General features: G+C 38.3%; 1 protein-coding gene across 1 annotated transcript; it reads left to right on the forward strand.

The window, feature by feature from the left end:
• The first annotated feature begins 14 nt into the window (after positions 1-14).
• Positions 15-25,101, forward strand: heatr5b (HEAT repeat containing 5B). Its single transcript, XM_020921021.2, is given in 37 exon segments — positions 15-131; positions 720-882; positions 957-1,168; positions 1,505-1,613; positions 1,698-1,847; positions 2,178-2,349; positions 2,429-2,583; positions 2,926-3,131; positions 3,133-3,170; positions 4,122-4,277; positions 4,891-5,141; positions 5,505-5,616; positions 5,923-6,075; positions 6,396-6,495; positions 6,572-6,681; positions 7,173-7,336; positions 7,896-8,071; positions 8,894-8,999; positions 9,076-9,266; positions 9,825-9,984; positions 10,494-10,683; positions 11,118-11,287; positions 11,575-11,713; positions 12,219-12,398; positions 12,891-13,139; positions 14,512-14,693; positions 15,084-15,152; positions 15,736-15,915; positions 17,318-17,558; positions 18,060-18,281; positions 18,446-18,573; positions 19,424-19,568; positions 20,030-20,302; positions 20,883-21,107; positions 21,665-21,816; positions 22,294-22,507; positions 24,172-25,101. Coding segments are annotated over 36 exon segments (6,114 nt in total). The 5' UTR covers positions 15-131; positions 720-756; the 3' UTR covers positions 24,480-25,101.
• Positions 25,102-25,360: the final 259 nt, after the last annotated feature.

Genomic DNA, 25,360 nt, shown 5'->3' on the forward strand with positions numbered 1-25,360 from the left:
AAGAATAAAAATATTCAAGGTTTGTTTTGTTGGTTGGTTTATGCAATTTACTTTTAAGTTTCATTCCGGTGACATTTTGGCGTGACACCGATGTTGCTCAACGTCATTCATCGTAGCTCACCGAAACGCAGGTAAAACGGGCACATTTATACGTTTAATTTCTAATTATTCTGCAGTATTTATGGCAAGTTGTTGACATAAACAAACTGTCAATACATCACATGTGTTAGAGACTTGAAATAATGCGAATTTAGCCTGGATTTAACAGGAACTAGCTTCGCCCTTTGCTAACGCCATCAGCAGCTGGATAGAGGCAACACAAATAACAGCGAATAACATGCAGTGTACAGTTATATACATATTTATTTTGATTTTTTAAAATAAAGAAGCATTTTATGGAGCTAAATTATTCCCTGATTGTGGGGAAGATGGACTGGCGTGGGTGGTGTTGTGTTTTGGATTTTGTTTTTCCTCGAGTGATGCAGAAAAGAGGGAGTCACTGTCTGTGTAAATGTCCATGTATGTTAGACTGGCTAAATTATTTTAGATTTGTTGCATGCCCATATTATTCCTAGACAATATATTCAAGCCCTAAATACAAACTGATTAATGTCATTCATGTCTTGACAACATAAATAAGCGTAACGTTATGTCAAAGGCAACATTACCGAGTCGTGACATCTTTATACTAATGGATTATTTGATGTTTGCAATTTTAGAAACGACGGGGCGAGGCGGAGATTTTAGGCCCTCGTCATGGAGCTGGCTCACAGTCTCCTGCTCAATGAAGAGGCTTTGGCCCAGATCACTGAAGCCAAAAGGCCTGTCTTTATTTTCGAGTGGCTCCGTTTCCTGGATAAAGTCCTTGTAGCTGCAAATAAGGTCAGATTTGGATACTTTTAAAAGATACGCCACTATGATACTGATATTCATATGTGTTTATTTTATTCTGCCAGGTTGATGTAAAGGAGAAACAGAAGAAATTGGTGGAGCAGCTTACTGGACTTATAAGCAGTGCACCTGGCCCTCCGACCAGAAAACTACTGGCCAAAAATTTAGCAACCCTTTACAGTATTGGGGACACTTTTACAGTATTCCAGACTTTGGATAAATGCAACGAGATTATCAAAAGCAAGGATGACACACCTGCATACCTACCAACAAAACTGTAAGAGCTTTTTTGTTTTCGCATTGATATTAAATATAGCTGACACTATTAGGCATCTTGGGTCTGATTTCTTTTATAATAATGTGAAATGGCATCACCAGCATCAGTAGTTAATCTGACTGATAATCTGCAGAATGAGGTTTCATTTCTAAAGGGGATTAAGTACACATGACCAGATTCTGTATTACATTATCTGTGAGGCATATTTGATGGAGCCTAAAATTCATAACACCTGTTAGTGTTATGGCTTTGACTTACCCAAAATACAGAAAAATATTTACATAAACTGATAATGATGTAATGATTGTCATAATATGTTTAATTGTGTTTTTGCAGTGCTGCTGTGGCATGTGTTGGCGCTTTTTATGAAAAAATGGGTCGGATGCTTGGGAGTTCTTTTCCTGATACAATCAATAATCTTTTAAAGGCTTTAAAGAGTGCAGAGGTATGAGTTGTCTGAAAATGTAACACATATTTTAATGCTTTTGTTTTGAGTATTTTCTTTACATTTCTCTTTCTTTCACACTAGTCCCAGGGCAGGGGAGAGATCCTACTCAGTTTGCAGAAGGTGTTAAGTGGACTGGGTGGTGCAGCAGCCTCATGTCACAGAGATATCTACAAAAATGCACGCTCCCTTTTAACAGACAGGTCCATGGCTGTCCGCTGTGCTGTAGCAAAGGTTGGTATATCCACTTTGATCTGTCATAGAAAACTAATTAATAAGTTGATGTCACAGACTTAATTTCCTTGGGAGAATAGTGTTTTTATTTTTACAGCTTCCATTACATTTCACAATCTCAGCCAATTTTCAAAAGTTTTAATTGTCATTGTAAGTGAAATGAGTCATAAACTAGAAATTATCTTTGTTGTTAGGTAATGGTACAAATAAGAAATGTACAGTACAATACTTACATGTGAAATATTACAGCTGCATTCTGTTGTACTCCTAAATGACAAAATTAACTTCAATTGATGTCTAATAATATTTCTTCCCCTGCTGTGTGCTTAGTGCTTGTTGGAGCTACAGAATGAGGCAGTGTTCATGTGGACCACAGAGCTTGAGAGCTTGGCCACACTGTGTTTCAAAGCCCTGGAAGGATCCAACTATGGAGTCCGGGTAGCAGTAGCTAAACTCCTAGGAACAGTTATGGCCACTGCTCTGATGCCCAAACAAGCAGCAGGTAATGTTAATTCTCTGGAGTTCCTCTTGTCTACTCATTACTTTTATTGAAGATTTTAATTGAGACATTTCTGTCCTAGTTATGCGACAAAATGTGAAGCGTGCCACTCTGGATGAGGTGCTTGAACTCATGTCCACCGGCTTTTTGCGCGGAGGTTCTGGCTTTTTGAAGAGTGGTGGTGAGATGCTAAAGGGGGCCTCAGTTAGCCGGGAAGTGCGTGTTGGCGTCACGCAGGTGAGGGTTCCTCTCATATTAAACAATATTTAAGGTTTCGATCAATGTTTAAACACAAGTAAAAATGATGCATTTAAATTGACCGGCACTAAATTTGAGCTATTATGATTATTAGATCTGTGTATTTTTTTTTTTTTTTTTTTTTTTTTTAGTTAAGGTTAAGGTATACTTGGAAATTCATGCTGTGTATTTGACCCATCTTTGTACCAGTGCTGTTGGGGCAGCCTGGCAGGTGCAGTGAGCTGCTGCCCAGCTATTCTATCCAAAAACCTTCTGCCACTTCAATCAATCGTGACAGTATTAACAATGTAGAAATTTATGTTTTAATGTATTCCTCTGCAGGCCTATGTTGTCTTTGTCACCACACTTGGCGGTCAATGGCTGGAGCGAAACTTTGCCACGTTCCTGTCCCATGTCTTAGACCTGGTCTCTCATCCTCGCGCCACCCAAACTCACGTCGAGGCTGTGTACTCACGTCGCTGTGTGTCCTTTATGCTGCGGGCCACTCTGGGTGGCCTGCTTGGAGAAAAAGCCCAAATCGCCGCAGGCAATATGCCAAGCAATCAGCAAGCAGATGAGGGCTGTGGGTAAGGAGGATGGGGGGGAAATATCACGGTTCAGAGCATTACAGAGTAAGTATTCATCCATTATCGTTGTTTACATTTGAAAATCAACCTCCTTCAAAATTGCATGGTGTGCGCTTCTTCTGGCTTTGGGTTTCTGCTCTAGTGTGCAGTGTCAATGTGCTTTTTTCAATGTTAACTTTCCTTCTTGCTCCCCTTTTGTTTCACCCATTGTCAGTATATTTATAGTGGCTATGTAAGGTTATGTGTAGACACATAAATGCACACCTACTTTGGCTAGACAAACTAGAGCAAGCTTAACCATCTCAGCAAAGATAATCCAAAATGCATGTGTCATTAATATGCATAGAAAATTGTGAATATAATTGCTTACTCTTTGAAAGCTACTAGCACTTGATAATTTTCTTCACTCACATGCAAAATGGTGAATCTTACTCTGATTTGCTTGGCAACCACAGAAAGTTTTTTTTATTATCAGTTTATTTTAATTGAAAATTTCTAGATTTTAAAACAGATGTACTAAAGAAGTTGATATATTGAAATACGGTTGCTATATTTAAAAATCTACCTCTTGAGTGTTCCTTATTTCTCTAAAGAATCTCTCATTCAGAGCTCTGGAAATATTACTTTGATGAGCTCCTATTTTAAAATTTTTAAAAATGTGTATTTCTTGGAGCTCTGAATCTGTAGCTAACATGTTTGGAATCAGACTGAAAACTCACAGCAATAAGAGATCAATGTGGCTTATTGTCAAAGTACAGATGCATTCTTATGTTTTTAATTGATAAACTAATTTCATTGTAATAAAATTAATTTCTCTGTTCAGGCCACCTTGTCTATTAATGCTGTAGTTGTCAAAATAAATTCAAAATTCATATATTCAAAATAGCAATATAGTGATAGAAGTTGTTTATAACTAACAATACTTTTTGAATTCCATCTTGTGTTTTGCAGAAGCAGTAGTAAATGATTTGACTGGAGAGAACAAAGCAGGGGCGGCTGATGTCTCTGCCAGTCAACACGTGATGGTGTGTGCCCTGAAGGAGCTGGGCAGCCTGGTCCAGAGCCTGAGTGCTACAGCCTCTCCACTCATACAAGAACCTTCTATAGGTGAGACAACCTCTGAGTGAAATGAGAGAGTAAACCTGATTTTGTAAAAGATTGCACATTATTTTGTTATTGTTTTAATTTATAAGGCAGTATTTGTACTGGAATTGTTACCTTAATCACAACACAATTTTAGTTTGTTTAAAGTCAGTTACTTTGTGCACAGATTTTGCTCTACAAATAAACTTACCTTGCCGAGCTAAATGTACAGGTAAGTCTGAAATACAAAGGATGAATGGGAGGTTAAAAGTGAATCACAATTGTTTTTCATGAAACAATATTTGCTTAAACTGAACTGTACAGAATACATACAGCAAAAGTGAATGAATTTAAATGCAGAAAGGGAGAAAAGTCTTGCGGCTGAAATTATATATTATAAATTATATAAAGTAGGATTATTAAGTTAAAATATTCAATGTTTATGTGCACCAACAAGTCAACAATGCATTTTTTTCTCTCTTGAGAGAAAATGGCTTTATAGTCTGTATAACTTATTTGCTGTTGAGATCAGCAGCCCTATGCAAAATAATGCAGTGATAATGGTGGTATCTATGGCAACCTCCGAAAAAGGTCAGTAGAGAATAACTCTACAAATGTTGTTTCAATATTTCCCCAGGCCTGCTGGAGACTGTGACTTCAGTGCTGCTTCACCCCAGCATGGCGGCGCGTCTGGCTGCAGCATGGTGTCTGCGCTGTGTTGCCGTGGCGCTGCCCTATCAGCTGACCCCTCTGCTGGACCGCTGCGCAGAGAGGATCAACAACCTGAAGAGTTCCCCTGAGGCTGTGAGCGGCTACAGCTTTGCTATGGCTGCTCTGCTCGGAGGAGTGCACCAGTGTCCACTAGGCATCCCCCACTCCAAAGGAAAGGTGTGTAAAAATGCCATACAGTCCAAGTTATGTTTTTTCATAGTATAAAGCCAGAACCGTTTTTACTGCAACCTACCCAAAATGCAAAACTAACAGAAAACATATGAAGAAAATGGCTACAGGGCATATTAACTTATAGCTTATTAAGTTATAATAAAATGGCAAGTATGGAATAAAATTAAGATAAAGCTCTTCCATTTGAAACACTCTTGCCAAACTACTATATACTATATATTGTAAAATGTCAAATAAAATATTTTTTTGGGGAAAAAAATTAACAATTTATGTATTTCTTTACTTGTCTATTTACTTCTTGTCATATAGATGGATGTCATTACCTTACATGTGTTTCCTTTCCTCCAGTTGGTGGTGAGCATTGCAGAGGACCTCCTGCGCTCTGCTGCTCAGAACAGTCGCCTGTCACTGCAGCGCACTCAGGCTGGGTGGCTGCTGCTCGGAGCCCTCATGACCCTTGGTGAGTTTGAGATATTTGTTCTCCAGTCAAGTTTTTGTTTTTTAACCAAGCTCAAACAAGTGTCTGTATTAGGAAGCAACCAAATTTCTGTAATATTTTTATACCTGTATTTTCATTATATTTTAAAAACATTTTCATCATGGGGAGGTTCACATTATTGTACAAATGCCTAAAAACTTTCGATAAGGCCAGGTCCTGGGTGGTATACAGTAATTGTCAAAAACTAATATGAGTAAACAGAAATAATATAACCTTTGTAATGGTTGCCTTCCTCTGCTCTACATTCCTCTGTGTGTGTTTGTGCAGGTCCAGCACTTGTGCGCTATCACCTTCCCAAGATGCTGCTTCTGTGGAGAAACGTTTTCCCTCGCTCTCAGAAAGAGCTGGAAGCTGAGAAGGCCAGAGGAGACTCCTTCACCTGGCAGGTCACTCTAGAGGGCCGTGCTGGAGCTCTGTGTGGTAAGAAGCACATGTCAATAACCAATGCTCCACTTGTAATTGTAATGAATTGCAATGTGTATTTGTCTGAAAGTAATTATTCAGCTTTATCAGGGGATTATGAAGTTTATTTTTGTTTGATGCACCAAGAATGTATAAATATTAAATAATACAGTACATAAATAGCACATAAGCTGGTGCACATGACAATGCTCTTGTAGTCATTCAAAAATAGGAAAGCTTAAAATAATTGATGTCACTCATTGTGTAAATAGTGTAATTGTCCATAAAACCCCAATCCCTTCATCTTTGTTCATTATCTAAATGTTTATTTATTCCAGCAATGCGCAGTTTTGTGGCTCACTGCCCTGAGCTGCTGACAGAGGATGTGATTCGCCGGCTAATGACTCCCATTGAATGTGCAATGACCATGATGTCCCAGTGAGTGTGATTTATTCAGCTATTCAGTTCTTATGTTTCTTATCTTATCATAAACATTTTTTTTTTGCATTATCAGCGTCCCTTCAATCATCAAGGTTCATGGAGCACATCTTAAAGCCAGTGCTGCAATGGTGAGGCTCAGACTCTATGACATCCTGGCTCTACTGCCTCCTAAAACATATGAAGGTAAGAGTTTAGTTATTAGATATTATAAGATACCAGGGACATTTTTCATTTCACAAAGTTCACAAATGAAGATAGTTGTATAGTTAAGCAGAAACTCAAAAGCATCCATTAAAAATATTATAGTATTTAAAAAAAAAAAAAGTTGTGACAAAAGAATAGTATTACATTAATTATTATACAGTTTAGTCTTTGTACATTTTTCTAGGAGGTAATAATAATGGAATTATGGTGATTTTATAACATCAAAAGCTTCTCTGATCTCTTGTTATTGTTTTTCTAAATGTTAGTCTCTGTCTAAAGCACATTGCTTGTTTACTGTGCAGTGGTAGGAAAGCAGAGTGGGAACTACATAGAAGCACATCATTTTATCCACACTCCCATGCAGTCTGGATCTTTTTAAATATGTCAGTTCTGGTTGCACTAAATGCAGATAAGGATGCATTGAGTATGGTACAGTAATGAGATGTAACTGTGGCCTTTTCTGTGTGTAGGCAGCTTCAACGCTCTGCTCCGGGAGCTGGTGGCGGAGTTCACACTGACTGACAATTCGGCAAACACCACCACCTCTCTGCTGCGCTCGCTCTGTCACTATGACGATAGCGTGCTCATGGGCTCTTGGCTGCAAGAAACCGATCACAAGTCTATAGAGGACCAGGTATAAACAGCTTCTGGGAGGGATGGTGTAATTGAAAAATGTAGGGGAGATTCCTGGAAATTTAGATGGCTGTGGTAATCTTGACATTTAAGTTAGTAACCTGATGATTTTAATGGGCTCACTTAAAAAGGTATGATTATAATTACCATGTCTAATGAATAGGATGTAACTTTATTTATACTAGTTACAACCACACCATTAATTGTTCTTAAAGCAATGCCACATAACCTTCTGGACACTGCATGTCTCCTTCATGTTACCATGGATATCGAAAGTAAAAATATTTTTTGTGACATTCTCCTTGGAATCAGATTAGTTTTATGCCTGTGGAATATTATAGACAAAGGAACAACATTCCATGACCACAGGCCAGGTCAGTGCACATGTTTTTCAGTACAGCAAAGATCATCCAAAGATTTTTGGCTAAAAAGTTATGGAGTGGGGTTTAATTTTTTAATTATACTGCTAATGTGTTTAGATTTTAACATTCTGTAGTTCTGGCCAAGGTTAAGATTTAATTATACCTCTACACTGACTATGACTTCTGTGTGATCTCCAGCTTCAGCCCAACAGTGCATCTGGCAGTGGAGCTCTGGAGCACGACCCCTCTTCTATCTACCTGCGGGTTCCGGTCGGAGAAGCCATCCCAGGACCTCTGCCTCTCGGTGTCTCTGTGATCGATGCTTCAGTCGCTCTGTTTGGAGTGGTCTTCCCCCATGTATCTTTCAAACACAGGTGAGGGAACAAAATAGATTATTATAATTTTTTTTATTAATAGTGAAAAAGGTATGAATTAAGAACCACATTTGTTAAGTGCAATGTAACGCACTAAGTTGATAGAGTTGAGTACAAGAATAATGTATGTATGTGTTTTTATAATCCATGGGTATAGCCTGTTTTTTCCGGGCTATTGGGCACGCTCTTAAGCCTCCAACCCCATCAAAAAACTACTGTGTGCCCCGCAATCCAGAGCGCCCTATACACGAACCCACTCAGGTGTCCCAGCACAACTTCAGTAAACTACAAAGCCGCATCGCACGCAAACACGCATGGAGCAGACAGCGACCGCGCAGCGAAAAACACCCGCAGCCACACTCATCACTCCACGCAGATGAGGAAAATAGGAACAAACTGAAAAAGCGAGTGCAATGTGCCACTTCTAGCCACAACTGAACACCTTAGTCACTGCAAACGCCAACAATGCAGTGGTTCCAGACAGCACTCTTCCTACGTGCCACAATTGAACAAAGCCAAGAGTCACCGTGAACGTGCCAAACGAAGTCTGACTGAGCCATCTAACTGTTGTGTTTCGTTTAAAGTCCGGTGCGTTTTATTTGAGAAAAAAGTTTGAAAATAGACCATTCATGACAGTTTGCCTTATAATTCAGAGCGCTTAAAAGTGTGGAAAATACGGTACATATTAAGGTAAATTTGTTACTGAAAGTTTATAATTGTCTTTGCATATCTATGTCTGTAACGAGTCTTTGTACCTCGTCCTTTTAAGATTAAAACATGAAAAAAGGAATCACTGTATAACGTATACTTTGTGTACTTTAGGCTACAAATGCTGGATCACTTTGCTGAGTGCATTAAGCAAGCGAAGGGAGTCAGACAACAGGCAGTTCAACTCAACATCTTTACTGCTGTCCTCAGTGCTCTAAAGGTGCTCCAACATCCTTAGTATTATCGCTTACTTGGCACTTCCTGCTTGATGTATTATTTGTTTGGTCTAATTTAAGGGCTTGGCTGAGAACAAGAGCACCCTAGGCCCAGAGGAGGTCCGTAAATCAGCTCTGGCTCTGGTCATGGGGGCCTTGGACAACCCCAACCCCATCCTGCGCTGTGCAGCTGGGGAGGCCTTGGGCAGGATGGCACAGGTGGTCGGAGAGGCAACTTTCATCGCTAGAATGGCACAGACCAGTTTTGACAAGTACGTTCGGTGGACCAAAAACTAATGCGAACATTGATATTCCTAAATTCAAAATCTGTTAAAACATACTGGCAGACAGGTGTTTAGCACAAATTGGTGTTGCACTTAAAATGACAAAATTACCCATTTTAAAGTTTTATAGCTGGTAAGTAAATATGGTAATACATGATGATTTATTAATTGTTATCCATCGTAATCTGAATCCAGGGTATTATTAGTGAAATATACATACATCCATCATCATTGAATCATCATATTCAGAATAAAAAACGAATTATTGCAAATGATTTAATTTAGAATATCCTGAAAATATGCTAGATGTTTTGGTCTCACTTTGTAATAACTACATCTTAATTAGTCTTAATGAAGCGTGTGCAAAGACTGAATTCATAATGAACAAATATAAGAATTATTCAGGCTTAGTAACTTACTTAAGGGATTAGGAGTTAGGGTATTAAATAAGTAGTTACCATTGTTTATATTCCACTAATTTCCATTTTTCACACTCCTACTGTATGCATAAATTTTCAAATAAATTTTCTTTTCCCCTGCTTCCAGGCTCAAATCAGCCCGTGACGTTGTATCCAGGACAGGTCACTCTCTGGCTCTGGGCTGTCTGCATCGGTACGTCGGTGGAATTGGTTCAGGGCAGCACCTAAAGACCAGTGTCAGCATTCTCCTGGCCCTGGCACAGGACGGCTCCTCTCACGAGGTTCAGGTGAGGTGAATTTTAGTTGCATTAATGGTTCTTGCTTTGTTCAGCAAAAAAAAAATTTCTGCACACCAAGCGTTATGCTTGTCATGATTTAGTGTACATAAAAACATGCAAGCTAATCCTCTTGACCAAAATTCTCCCTTAAGATTCAGAGGAGGGTTCCCAGGAGCTGCATTGCACTCTTCAGTTGCATCAGACAGTCTGTAAAGTGGACTGAAGGATGTGTCAAATGCAAAGGACAAATTACCCAACAGATAGAACTGTGCAGTTAATAACATTTTATTCAAGGTTCAAACATTTTTAATGGTCAATTATTGGTTTGGGCCTTTTTAATGGAGAGGTATACAGCCTATCCTATTAAGAGTTCAGAGAATGAAGGAAGAACATGACTATTTTGTGTGTTAAATAATGGTGGTTTAAAGGTTTATTTTTTTATGTTCAGAAAATGAATATTGGCATATTTTTTACATACAAGACAATTAAACCTTTCTACTTGTGTCTTTTTTTGTCAGACTTGGGCACTGCACTCTTTGGCCCTCATCGTAGACTCCAGTGGTCCCATGTACAGAGGCTACGTGGAGCCCACCCTCTCCCTTGTCCTCACTCTGCTCCTGACTGTGCCCCCCTCCCACACAGAGGTGCACCAGTGTTTGGGACGCTGCCTGGGAGCCCTCATCACCACTGTAGGACCAGAGCTACAAGGTACAGTTTCAGAGATGGACAATGGTAAAAAAGGCATATCATTATTGTTCTTATAATACATATTTGGATAGGACTTAATTTGAACTGAGTGTGAACTAAGCATGGACTGAAACCAGGACCTAATTAGGAACTGGACTAAGACATATAACCAAGGATTGTAGTACTTAACAAAGGCTGAAACAGGGTCTGATCAAGAGCTTAAACTAGTGACTGAAACTGAACTGAACCAGAGCTAAACTAAGGCTAAACCAGGGTTAAACCATGACTGGACCATTGATTGGACTACTCAGCGAACTTTTCGCTATGTCTTAAATGGTACTGAACCAGGACTGAAGCAGGAAAAATTTCATTTTGGATGAAGTCTTTTTTAAGAAACTGAACAATTATTAGATGCTCCTGTCACAACATCTAACCTGTATTTCTGTTATTTTAAGGCAATGGTGCCACTATCTCGACCATCCGCTCCTCGTGCCTGGTGGGCTGTGCTATAATGCAAGATCACTCGGACTCTTTGGTCCAGGCAGCAGCCATCTCATGTCTGCAGCAGCTTCATATGTTCGCTCCACGTCATGTTAACCTCTCCAGCTTGGTGCCCTGTCTGTGTGTAAGTCAAGGCTATATAGTGTTCAAGAGATTGCTGTTTATTAAACTAATTAAACAAAAGTGGCAATTATAACAAAATGAATGGGTAGTGCAAAATGTACCTGCAACAGTAATTTGCAGGTGGTCATCATAATATTAATAAGATAAGAGAACCTTTATCTGTATTGCAATAGAGAGTATAAAACAGCAGGAGAATAAAGTTTGAAATAAACTCAAGATACAAAAATGCATAAAAATTCAAAGTAAATAATGAGCACAATAAATCATGTTGGTTAAATTTGTCTGTAGGTGCACCTGTGCAGCTCTCACCTGCTCCTCCGACGTGCTGCTGTGGCCTGCCTTCGACAGCTCGCCCAGAGAGAGGCAGCCGAGGTCTGTGAATACGCCATGAGCCTCGCCAAGAAGGCAGGGGATGGCACAACTATCAGTGAGTAAAAGGCAACAATAAAACAAGTTTCAAATATTTACTCTGCAGAAACTATATATTTATTGAATTCATATCATTGATTTTGATTTGAGTAGTTTTGTTTAAATTTGTTTCCTCAACTGATTTCCATATACTTTTTTTTCATGTTAAGAGTAAAATTAGCTGTTCATGGAATAGGGGCTGTCCAGTTAATCAAATTTTAATCAAGATTGCTATTTAGTCTTTTAAATATCAGTGACACTTTGGATTTTACCATTAAACACAAAACAAAATGTATTATTGCAATGACATATTTATTTCTTTTATAAGGCAAAATTAAATTGAACTAAAAATCTTGGTGGACGAATATGAGGGGAAAAATCTCATATATTTTATCGTTTTATTGCCCTCAAAACCACTCAAATCAAGGTCAATATTGTGAGTCAGTCAGTTTAACCTATGTAGATCTTAATATTAATTGCAGTGTTCAGTTTCATGGCGTTGATATGCTTTGTCTGTGATTTAGATCTGAACATCACGGAGACGGGTCTGGAGGGCGTCCTATTCGGTATGCTCGACAGAGAGACTGACCGGAAACTCTGCTCTGACATTCACGACACTCTGGGACACATGCTTTCATCGCTGGCTGTGGAAAAACTCTCACACTGGCTCAAACTCTGCAAAGATGTCCTAGCAGCAACTACAGGTATTTGATATTGAGAATGTAGGTGTGCAAATATATTTCCTGGTAATTCATTCACAAAATTGGTTTGGGGTTATTAAACACACTATACATTTGATAATTTTGTTATACATAATTTGTAATAACAACTGCGCACCACTAACTCTGCTCGGCTATTGAACTTGCTGTTATGGCCGATATCAGTGTTGCAGAAAATAAAGTTGTAGTAAAGTTCACAAATTAACATAAAAATAATTACATATTAGTCTGATATAATATATTGTACTGTCCATGATGATTGTAAGTAAACATTTTTGGGGGTAACGAAAATCTGATTGTTCAGAGGAAACTTACGTAGACTTGAAGAACATGCCAAATCCACACAGCAATTTCTTGTTTGGGAATTGAACCCTGGACCATTTTGTTGTGCTTTCATGCTCCATAATACTTCATACTTCCATACAATTAACTGTGTGTGTGGTCTATATAGATGATAATTTACAGTATGTGTTGCAGATGTTGGTGGAGCTGTTGTGTTTGAGGTCGAGAGGGATGAGGAGGACTCCGAGAAGAACAATGAGACTGACGATGACACCATGTTCACGGGCCTTGGCGATGATGACAAGTCCAAGCCCTCTGTAGCCCCCCGGTGGGTCACTCGAGTGTTCGCAGCCGATTGTTTGTGCCGGATCATCCTGCTTTGTGAGAACGCAGACAAAGCCCACTTCGATCTGGCAGCAGCCCGCTCAGCTCAAGCTAAAAAAGGTACTACTAATTAACTACCCGTGATGCAGTGGTTTGGGGGTAATTATATGGTGTCAATGAGCAGAATAGGGGTCTTGGATTTACTTAATCAGAGACTTGCAAGTTGACTGATTGTGAGAACCACATTTGTTTCTTTAATTTATTATGGCAATATACGTTTGTTTTTAATTATCATTCAGCCAGGTTAGAAGAATTAAATATTTTGTGCCTTCATTGTGCCCTACAAAGAAATGCAATGAATTAATGGAAAATTACGGGCTAGTAATTAGTGTTTGTTTCCAATATTCATCCCTGTGTTTCAAGCAATAATGGCACGATTACACGTTTTGTGGCTGGGGACGATTAGGGGGTGTATTTATCTTCATTAAAACAGAATAGTCAGCTTTCATAACCTACACCCCACTGACAGAACAGGCACACAGCTAGAGAGGGGGAGAGAGAAATAGAGAGAAAGAGAGGGAGAGAGAGAGAGAGCAGGGGTGACTGGTCTGCCTGCTGTGTGTGCCCTCCCTTGAAAAGTGCACTTTAACTAAAACTCAATTAGATCTCTTCCTCAAGGCTATATCCTGTTTCTTTTGATGCACTCCAGCACACTTAGGTTTTCACCAGAGAAAACTACATTCTTGTCTCATCATTATTATGATTTTCAGATTTAAACTTTTCACAGCAGCTAGACCATATCACAATATTCAGCTATTCAATAATTTATAATGAATAGTAATGTTTAAATGACTGCATTGGTCCTAATGCAGGACTTCTTTAAGTTGATGTAATGTAAATAAAAATACTTGGGCTAAACCAGAACTAGAACAAGACCAAACCAAGTCTACTGGAGGGTTAAACTGGGCTCAAACCAGGACAATTGTGAACACAGCCTAAATAACATCTTGACCCAATGAATGTCCAACTTGGGACAATACCAGAAAAAACACAATAAAGTGCAATTAAGTCACACACTGCAGATAACTCACTTTAACCAAAGGAAGAAAAGCCTATTTGTCACCATCAGTATAGCTGAACAATTTTGACAAAATATCTAATTGCACCTTTTCTGACAAACATTGTGACTGCGATTAAATTAGCAATACGTTAACATTAATATTTGAGGGAACACTAAACTATGAAATGACAAACTTAATAAGAATCCCATGTATTTCTGAACATGTTTTGTAGAAAAATCTTTTTGTACCTGTAGTTTACACAAAGACAGGATACTTTGTTTTGCAGTGTTTGTGATTTCATAATTCTGCCAACTCTAACTGCAATTTAGATATGATTGATATATTGTGGTGCCCTAACCAATAGATTTACTGCCAGCTTCACAACCACTGGTCGAATATAATGTCTTTTAAGCTAATCTATTTCCCTTCAGGAGATCTGCTGGTGCGTCACTTGTCTGACCTCATCCGTATGGCGTTCATGGCGGCCACAGACCACAGTAACCAGCTACGGATGGCCGGACTACAGGCGCTCGAGGACATCATTAAGAAGTTTGCCTCTGTTCCAGAACCAGAGTTTCCTGGACATGTGATCCTGGAGCAGTACCAAGCCAATGTGAGTACCTTTGTTGTGTATGGTATGAATTCTCAGTAATGAGTAGGGTCAAACTTTTTGTGAACTTTTTTGATTAGTCAACAAATTTTTACTTTTTGACATTTTGATTTAATAATGTATCTGTCTTTGTTATAAAAGGTCTCTTGACATTTGTTTTAGTTGGTCTAGTCCAGTTATCACCCCATAGTTTACATATTAACAGTGTCTTTTTTTGCTTTTTGTTAGCGGTCTTTTTTGAACATATCATTTTATCATAATATCATTAATGTGTAATTTACATGCATATATCTATATTACATATTGGGTTGTTTTGTATTGAGCTTTGTTACATTGTAGTTCTGAGCTTTGAAAGCGGAAATGAAGATGTATCTCCTGTTTGAATGCTTTTAGGTTGGAGCTGCTCTCAGACCAGCGTTTTCACCTGATACTCCATCTGATATCACAGCTAAAGCCTGTCAGGTGAGATTGTATGCCTCTAAGTCACAAAATTATTGTTCAAACTAAAATCCTTCCTTAAGATGGTAATACTAAGAAATACAGGTTCAGCTTGTGCTCTTTCGATATGACTTTCAGATTGATGTAAAGAGCAAGTGACAGAACTGAATTTTAAGCATGACTGTTAGCTGTATGACTAATATAATATTCTTACAAAGGCAAAATCCTGTCAGGAGGGGGAATATTCATGTCCGTTTATTCAAATGTGACCTTCTGAAAGTAAAATTTGCCTCTCAGTAAAATTGATTCTTCAACATAGTGGTTTGTCAGCAGTAAATAATGATCTCATTTCAGAAACATTTTGTAACTGTAAAACTGACTTGAGATAGATAAAAACTATTTTACCATTTTCACATCTTGTTCAATCAGAGAATTTTGAGAGATCATAGTAGTGTCTAGTTTTGTAAATTATTTATAGGGCATTAGTGACAGAAGTTAGTTTTATGGTTGGCATACTGTTATGTTTAGTCCATAAAAACATGTTAAGATGATTTCTAGCAGCAATTTCAACATTGCGTATTTATTTAGTCTTGTTTTGATGCTTCAGGTTTGCAGTACATGGATTGGCAGTGGGGTGGTGAGTGACTTGAATGACCTGCGGAGAGTTCACAACCTCCTAGTGTCGTCCCTGGACAAGGTGCAGGCTGGGAAGGGTTCGTCCAGTCAACTGTACAGTGAGAGTGCCACTACGATGGAGAAACTGGCTGTTCTCAAGGCGTGGGCTGAGGTATGGACAAATCCACTGTTTCAATCCAACATTATCCAACATTATTTGTACAACACATTGGTACAGGGCCACACAATTTCATGCTGGGTTAATGTAAAGTATACATGAGTGATCCCTTCTGTGGGAATTTATTCTCTGCATTTCATCCATCCTTCAACCAGTGTCGTACAGCACTGATGGACACATCTCCATGATCTTGAACTAGGCTGCAGACCACTTGCAATTGTATAGGTAATATGAAGTCCTTTTTGACTGCGGCAAACAAATATTCCGTATAATTAGAAGTAATGAGGTGCTCAGACCATGCAGTCTGGTGGTGCTGGCAGAGGTACCGCGGCACTCCAGATTCATTAGGTTGAATTCTATTTTTGCTGGATACCAGAGCCCACCAAAGCCTTTTCCCTTGATAAATAAATAGTTATCATGCAAACGTGTGGTCTCGCGCATGCAAACTTTAGAGGCGATGACCGCAACTGCACAACAGAGCTCTGGTCCTCGTGTGAGTATCACACCACAATAAGACCATTCCGACACTGGAGCTGCAGATGTACCGGGAGCAGTCTGAGAGAGGCTTCATCCACCTATGAAAGAGTGTTTGCTGCAGTGTGATTTCTTGAGATTCCAATGCAAATTTCTCAAAACAGGAAAACCATGAATATAAATATAAGATACATCTTGTATATTTGGCTTGTATTAATCTACATAATAAAAATGATGACAATCTTGTTCATGCTGTTGTGCTCTCACGTTTGTGGCCACACTGTAAAGACATGTATAGGGTGATTGCAGCTGTGGGTAGGCAGATGCCAAATTGTTGTAAAATGATAATTTGTAATCAAGCTTTCATATTGTTCAAACTATGTAAATGTTTTGGTAGGGGGAATACCGTATGTTTGTTCCATCAAGAATGGACTGTTACACAGCACAGCATCATGCATTTATTCATTTATTCATTTACAGGTGTTTAATATTCTGTAGAAAAAAAAAGGTTTGAAAAGCATTAGCATCTCCAGTAAGACAAGCAGATGGTGGACCGTCCACTAGAAAAATTACAAAGTGCACCTTTTATATAGTAGCTTTTGAGGTCTGTGTTGTGACATTATAAATATAATTTGTAATGGCACTGTTTACTTTTTAAGGGGGCAGTACAAGTACAACACTTTTTCACTTACATGTGCATATAAGTATAATCAGCCTTGTAACATTCCTGCCTCTGTAGGATCTTTATAAAGCCCCCTTTATTTTTTTACTCATGTTAACCAAGTGTTTTTGTTGTTTTTTTTAAAATTGCACTGTCCCAGTTAATCTAATCTATCCCAGTAGTTTAGACACTGTGAATTGACTTTTTATTCAAAAACATGTAGTAACTATCTTGTCATTTTTAACACATGAACTATCCTAGGTTTATGTTGTGGCAATGAAGATCAAGAAGGAGGCGGAGTCTAAACCTGCTAAACCAGTGAGGAGTGGAGACGAGGATGAGGATGAGGAGGATCTCAGTGCGGATGTGTTGCCTCCGGACAGTCTGATCACTTTGGTCCAACCGGAGCTGCCCTCTCTGAGCCGTCTGTGGCTGGCTATGCTCCGAGACTACGCTCTGCTCACTCTGCCCGCTGAGTTCTCCAGCCAGCTGCCTCCAGAGGGTAAAGAATAGGGGCAACATTTCAACATTTTAACCATAACAACAAAATAACGAAACATAAAAACAAAAAGAAAAAAACACACTCACATTTTTTTCCACATATTTGAGCAAATGTTTGTGTTACCCCAGTACAGATATATTGTATAAGCAGCTCTTCAGGGTAGAATAACCTCTGCATTGTCTGCATCCAATTATAGTGTGGTTATTGTCCGATAATCAAGTAGTGCACTATTAGCATGCTAGCTAACTTCACCGTTATGTTAAACTCCACATCTGAAAATTGTGAAAAGCCCTTATGACTTGACGGTGAATAATTAAGATACTTGGAATGTATAAGGTCAGTGTGGAATATCTTTGGACCAGTACAAATACACCAAAAATGTTCCATAGTGCACCTTTTAATATATTTTTAGGACTTTAAGGAATTTTCCTTGTGAATCAATAAAGTTTGTTTACATTATGATGGAACTTGTGTCATGATACTGTGCCATGTGTTTTTCAGGTGGCGCGTTCTACACTCCAGAGACCATAGACACGGCTCGGCTGCACTACCGAAGCTCCTGGGCCCCTGTGCTTCATGCTGTGGCCCTGTGGCTGAACAGCACTGGGTTTGGAGCTGGAGAAGACAAACCCGAGTCTCCTTCTGCCCCAGCCAAAGCTGCAGGAGTCCCTCAGGCCAAAACATTTGAGGAATCAGTCAAAGATAGAATGCATCTTATTTTGGGTAAACATTATGTGGTTGTATTTCTAGAGCTGTGCTTTGGGAGTTTCACAGCCTGTAGCAACTGTTTTACCATGTACTTTGCAAGGAGTTTTGGTTTAGCTTCAAGCTTTGCTCTACATTTGCCAGTGGACACACCCTCTTAGTATTTTTGCGTTTGCTCTCAGGTGTCAGCATTGAGTTTCTTTGCTTTCCACGTCCGGAGGAGCCCATAGAACATGTGATGTCCTGTCTGCAGGGCCTGTGCACTCTTCTAGATTCACCATGTGCCAAGATACACATTGCAGAAGACCAGGTAAAGTTTTTCAAAATAGCATTACAATTATAGCAGAAGAAAATTGAGCTGACTGGTGTCTGGTAAGACACTGACTCAAATATCTGCCTGAAGGGGGAGCTAACTAAACAGAAACTAACACACCCTACACTTACAAGAAGACTGTCTCCGTACTGAAGAAGCTACTTAGATGACTTTTTTTTTGTCATTTGATATGGACCATTCCTGGTCTTCTAAGGGGTTACACAGACACAATAATATTTAACAAGTAATTGATTACACACAAGTGACCTTTGCTCTTTTTTGCTCTTTACCAGGGTTTGGTTACAGTTTACCAAGAGTCAGTTGTAAAGTATTTCTTGTAAAATGTAATGTAACAGAACTGTTGGCTATGACCTTGTTGTTTTGACAATAACATATCATTTACTAGGTCCTATAATATTTATTAGGTCCAAGTTCTCTTTCTAATGTAAATACCCTTGGAGTAACCCCAACCAAGAATCTAATCTAAAATTTTTTTTTTTTTAACTTTGGCTGCATAATTGTATAGTTATAAAACATATCACAAATCTAACTGCATTTTTCTGTGTTTGTATATGAGTGCAAATTGTAATCAACTCCAGGAGCACTGACATTTGAGAGAAGACTGAAATATTAACTGACAAACTAATCCAAGAATCTCATGCATTTCTATTATCTAAACAACTGAAGCCTTTGCTCCTTGGTAGCACGAATTGCACCAACAGCCCTAGCTATTACATTAAACAAATATTATCCCATATTAATATAAATAAAAATAAATTTAAGTCCGTTCAAGTCACAAAATGCCCACCTCAGCCATGCCTTGACTAATCTGAGTGTTGTTCTGTAGTTATTAGCAGTGGAGCTCCTGAATGTGCTGCACAGGCTCTTACTGACCCGGGACCCTCCGGCGGTTCAACTCCAGGTCACTGCTGTTGTCCAGGAAACCATCAGGGCAGCACAGGACCAACTGCAGCGACAACGCACCTCCAAAAGTCAGACATGTACACTTTGCATAACAACTTTTAGATATTTGATGTCGTTTACGAGGTTTAGTTACTTAACTAGGTAATTAAGATAGTATGTTTGTATCTGTAGGTTGAAACAAAGTGTATATGTTGCTAGTTACTTCCAATTCTAGGGTTACAACTAACAACTGGAAGAACACATCTTATCTTATAATTTTTGTTATTTATTTATTTATGAAAAATAGTTGTTTCTTTTCTATTTAATGTATATTTGATAGTGCATCTATGTTAACCAAGCTGTTTGAATTCGCAATCATCCATTCAAATTATTTTCAGTTCTAAAGGCATTCATAATTGCCTTTTGATCTAATGCCTTGATTGAGTTCCAGTTCCCAGATGAAACCAAAACAAAGAAATTAATGAGATTAAGTAATAATTGTGCTCCAAATTTATCTTCATTTTTTTAATGGTGTTTTTCTTACCTTCAGACAAAGATGAGGAGGTAGAGAAGGAGTCTGTGCCGGGCCTGGGAGAGGGAGGTGACACTGGGGAGCTGGTTCCTGGTAAATCCCTGGTGTTTGCCTCCATGGAACTGCTGGTGTTTATTCTGGTTCGTCATTTACCACAACTCAACACCAAAGTGAAGGAGTCCCCCAGCCACGCCGCGCTCAGGCCCCAGAGGCTGTCGGAGGAGAGTGCCCGGCTGGTTGCTCATACAGTGTCGATCCTGGCCGAGCTGCCCTCCCTCTGCACACCAGCTGGTAAGACCCAAGGCAAACTACAACTCACGTAGTGAATCTTGACTGCTGCAGTAGAATTTTTTTGTCTATGTTAATGTCAACAAAATATGCATATAAGGATCATATTTTTGATGATCAGTGAGTTCAGAAGGCAATTTGTTTCACCTAGAGTCCAAATACAAATGTCATAGATCATCGTTGGTACATAGGAGGGATCAAGACCTGGTTTGTGCAGCTCCACTATCAACCATAATGTTATAGTTACAGAAAATGAATTTCATACAAGGATAAACTTGCTCTAGCTATTAAGGACAAGGTCCTGATTTAAATTATCCAAATGATTAAAATTGTGGGTAATCATCAAGTTTTGGTCAGAAAACTGTTTGATAATGTTTTAGTTAAGGTGCAAACTAGCTCTAGCAAACTCTCATTAATGTATTCTTTTGTTAGATTAATGCATTTGTACATGATCCCTGTTAAATAAACTTATTGGTTGGTTACTTATTGGTTTCTTGTTCAAATTAAATGTTTTTGTATTTGTATCTGTCTATGCTTTTGTGAATTTAAATTTCTAAAAATACATGTCTTTGTTGTTGTGCAGGGAGCATGACCATACTTCCTACAGTGCTCTTTCTCATCACTGGAGTCCTGAAGGAGACCGCTCTGAAAACTGCAGACAACTCTGTGCCCGCTCCCGTTTCTGCAGCGCTACAGGCCATCAAAACCATCATCACCTCCCCCCTGGCCCGCGAGGAGACCATCAAGACGCAGTGGACCACCCTTGTGAGGAGTAGCCTGGCCTCTGTGCTAGAATACTCACAACCCGGTTAGTACAGAGACGGATGTTAAATTCTTCGATATGTTAATTTCATACTCGGAAATAGGAGCCAGGATTTCTGTATGGATTATTATGGACCGTCATTGCAATTATCCAAACTGTTTCATTATTTCAGAACAAATATCTAAACAGTAAACTATATATATTTGTATTACAAGTTAGAATGTTGTAATTTAAACGAAGCTCCTCATTCTGTTTCAGTGTTTGAGCAGGTGTTAGAATTGTGCCCTGCTAGCGTTTTATGCAGTTTTTTTTGTTGCCCAGATGTATTATGTTATACCACAAGAAATATACAGGTGTGTTGCAGAGTAATTTATAAAGACTTGGTTAAACTTAATTTATACACTAGAGAAATTACTTAAGTAAACATTAAAATACAAATGTAATTTGTAAAGACAAGAAAAAAAAACTTTGACCATAGCAATTTTACCTACATGCCTGTAAAAAAAATGTCAATCTCATTTGAAGTCCAATATGGCTGAAAGGACTCTTCTTTCTAAGCAAATTGAACTTCTGAGCTGATGCAAATGTGTGTATTTGTTTAGATGATTCCCGGCCTGACATGGACGACGTCAGCATGTTGACAGCGATCACTCTGTTTCTGCTCTCTGCGGGCAGTGAACTTGTGGGTGTGACCGTGCTGCAGAAGGGCTGTATGGACCGGTACAGGAATGCACTTAACTCTGGGGATCCCTGGGTAAGCATCTGCAATCTAGCAAACACCACTTATAGCCCCTCTTAAGTATAGATTATGAATTAGTGTAAGCATTATCTATAAAAAAAAAAAAGTTCTGTCTGCCCCCATCTGCATTAAAATGATTGGCCTATCATCATCATCATCATCATCATGTTGTGATGTCATCTCATACCTAGTAATTTGTTCAGATTAATTCAACACAAAATATTGCTAAGCTCTGTGAGGTAATTAATTTGTTTGACTTGTGACTACATTTAACTAAACACTTAGCCTCATCTGAGTTTTAATTAATTATTTGTAAATGAAATGGATAAGACACTGTGGATATAATTTATATATGGTTTATTATACAATATAATAGATTATTACAGAGCATTATGTTTACTAAATTTGTTTCTTAAAAAAAGGATCCTGTCTATTACTTTAATTACTTGGTTCTGTTATGCAAAACAAACTATATTTCTCCTCTTCTTTCAGTTGGAGGCCCGGTGTTATCAGCTGCTCCTGTCCGTGTTTCAGCATTGCAGTCGCGCCCTCTCCACTCCGTACATTCATGCTCTGGCTCCGATCCTGGTGGAAAAGCTGAAGTCGGTGGAAACCGATCGACCTAAGACCAATGTAGAGCTGCAGGCTATACAGGAGGGCATCAGAGTCCTGGAGACGCTAGTCGGCATGGGGGAGGAACAAAACAGTAAGTGTACCTTTGCTATGCATTGCAATTGACAATTGATTATATTGAAAATGATTATGATCTTTGCTGAAAGGTTCGCAAAAATATCAGCTATAAAGGAAGCTTAAACCCAGGAGTACAACACTGAATGTAGCATCGTTTTATTCATAAAATCTATAAAAGGACTGAACATTTTTTGTGTTTTCTGTTTTTTGTGACAGTCGTAGTAAGTAGAATTCTATTTATGGCTCACAATTTGAACACATCCAAGAGCATTAACAACTGAGGGAAGTGTGAAACATTTAAAGCTAAACTATCACAAGAATCTCATGCTTTGCAGTTTCTATCAGTCTATCTTACTTGGGTTGTATATTTTTGCATAAGAAATAACTGCAGCCTTTGTAGCAATTGTGATGAATTGGATTTAGGCGAAAATATAACTGGTATTGTGTAGATATCCTCTTTGACTTAGTTCAATAGAATTAAATAAGAGCTGTCAAAACAAGATGACCTACATTCAATTGAGGTTGTTTTTTCACATTTTAATTTAAGTACTTAACCAATACAAAAATCACATGTGTTTCAGAACATGTTTGTTGAGATCTAAACTACAATATCAGTAGTTTTTTTTTTTTATTAACAAGACCCAATTAAGACTTTTGAATAATTGAATATTTTTAATAAATGTGAGACACAGCTTTTATGCTTGATAATAAATCTCTTATAATTTGTTCCACGGATTAGACTCTTACACGTGTATTTCTTGAAATGGTTTTAAAGGTCATACCGCCTTCCTTTCTTTGTTTTAATCTATTAATTGTTATAGCTGGCTGGACTGAGCTTATGCATCGTGTCAGATAATCCTTGACATTGTCCTCTAAAAATACATGCATATGAGTAATCTTGTCTAAGAAGATTATTTAGACATTGAACGTCTGACATGAAGCCTTTCTTGGCCTTATTCCTGGTGAGCCTCTTATCTGAAGGAAATAAATATACCTTGAAGACTTGTATTTTTATCCATTAATACTAGCACATTTGTTATACATCAGCAGTGTTCATGTTTTTTACTTTGGTGACAAAGAATCATTGATGACTATTATTCATATGAGGGCACGCAATGTCTAAACCTCTTGCTCATTTATCTCGAGTTGAAGACTAAGTCATGCATTTGTTATAAATGCTGTTGTTGACTAAATAAATTAGTCTTGCCTTGTGCAGTGGCAGTGGCAAACTGACCATATAACTGGCACAAATTGCCAGTTTTAGTAGAGAACTGTTACTAAACTGCATATTTGTTCAAATAAAGTCATAATTTGCGTCTGAAGCTCCAGCAGACTGCGTGCCTTCTCCTTACTGTTGGAGTCTGTCTGATTCCTTGCTGTCTCAATAATAACATTTGATAATTTAGTTGACAAGAAGTGACTGAATGCCTACAGCCCTATGTGTGGTAAATAGGAGAAAACGACAGAAAGACTCATTTTCTACATCAGCTAAGTAATTAATAGATGGCATATAATATCCATTAAAGACTTCACTGACTTGAGAGGTTCTTGGATTCAAGTTACTTATATACATAAATCAAATAACCAATAAATCAAATTTGGCAATATAAGTGAATGGTCCACCGCAACAGTTTTACCAAACTACTTGTTTTTTTGTTTTGTTTTGTTTTGTTTTTACAGGGGTCCAGTTATTGGCTCTCCTCGTCCCGACCCTTATCTCTTACCTCTTGGATGAAAAGGCAATCTCCTCCGCACCACCGGTCTCTAAAGGTCTTCACGAGTTTGCACTTCAAAACTTGATGCGTATCGGACCCCTGTACCCAGCCGCCTTCAAGATCGTCATTGGTGCCGCTCCAGAGCTCAAAACTCGCCTTGAATCTGCCATAAGGGCCAACCAAGCCAGTAGTAAAGCCAAGGCTGCAGCAAGACAAGCCCAACCTACTGTACAGGCTGCACCAACCATAAAACTAAAAACTAGCTTCTTCTAAGGACTGGTAAAATATGCTGAGCAAGGTTAACATTTAATTTTAATGTAACAGGATGTCATATCTGTCATTTACTGTTGTGTTTTTATTTATACGATTACACATTTTACATAGTTCTGATTTTTAATTTTTTATTTTTTTTTGTAAATAGTGCTCTTTATTTGAATGTTAAATCATGCTGCTGAATTAATGGATGTAATTTTCAGACAAATACAGACTATGTGAAGGGACCATTTTTGAATTATTTTCTTTTTATTTAGATTCTTTTATTTAGCATTCCTTGTCTTCAGTTGGTTTCCTTATCCTATGATAAGTTATTATGGCCATGTATATAATTGTGAAATACTTCATAGATCATATCAGGAGTACATGTTTGCATTGTTTTATTGCATACAAAAACCTTATGGGTTTAACAGAAAGAGCCTGTCTCATTTTAAGCAGATGTTGCCATTAAATTATATCTGAAACTAAAATTGTATTATTAACATGAATGAAAACTTCTAAGAACAAAACACAAGAGCATTAGTGTTCTACATTTTCATCTCGGACATAAATTGTCCATGAGTGCGTTTGATTTAACTGCTTGTGAAGTGATCTGCACACATAATAAATTATTTTATTTGAATTGTATGTGTCTGTGTGCTGATTGAAAAACAAAGCAGAATCTTGAATACTAAGAAAGGAAAAGCCTACTATAGATAAAACAATTCATACATTCATTTCAGAGCATGCATGTTTCTGCATAAACTGGACATTTTTATGCGGTTAATCAAGAAGCACCGCATGACTGGGAAGGTCATGTCTGAACCATGAATGTGACTAAGTGTTTACATTTTGTGTCTGTCAAATAGGATGATAGACATGTTTGTTATGAGTCCAGTGGT

This window comes from Boleophthalmus pectinirostris, unplaced genomic scaffold, assembly GCF_026225935.1.
Source record: "Boleophthalmus pectinirostris isolate CB_2022bp ecotype Guang Dong unplaced genomic scaffold, ASM2622593v1 HiC_scaffold_5, whole genome shotgun sequence".
Classification (NCBI taxonomy): Eukaryota; Metazoa; Chordata; class Actinopteri; order Gobiiformes; family Gobiidae; genus Boleophthalmus; species Boleophthalmus pectinirostris.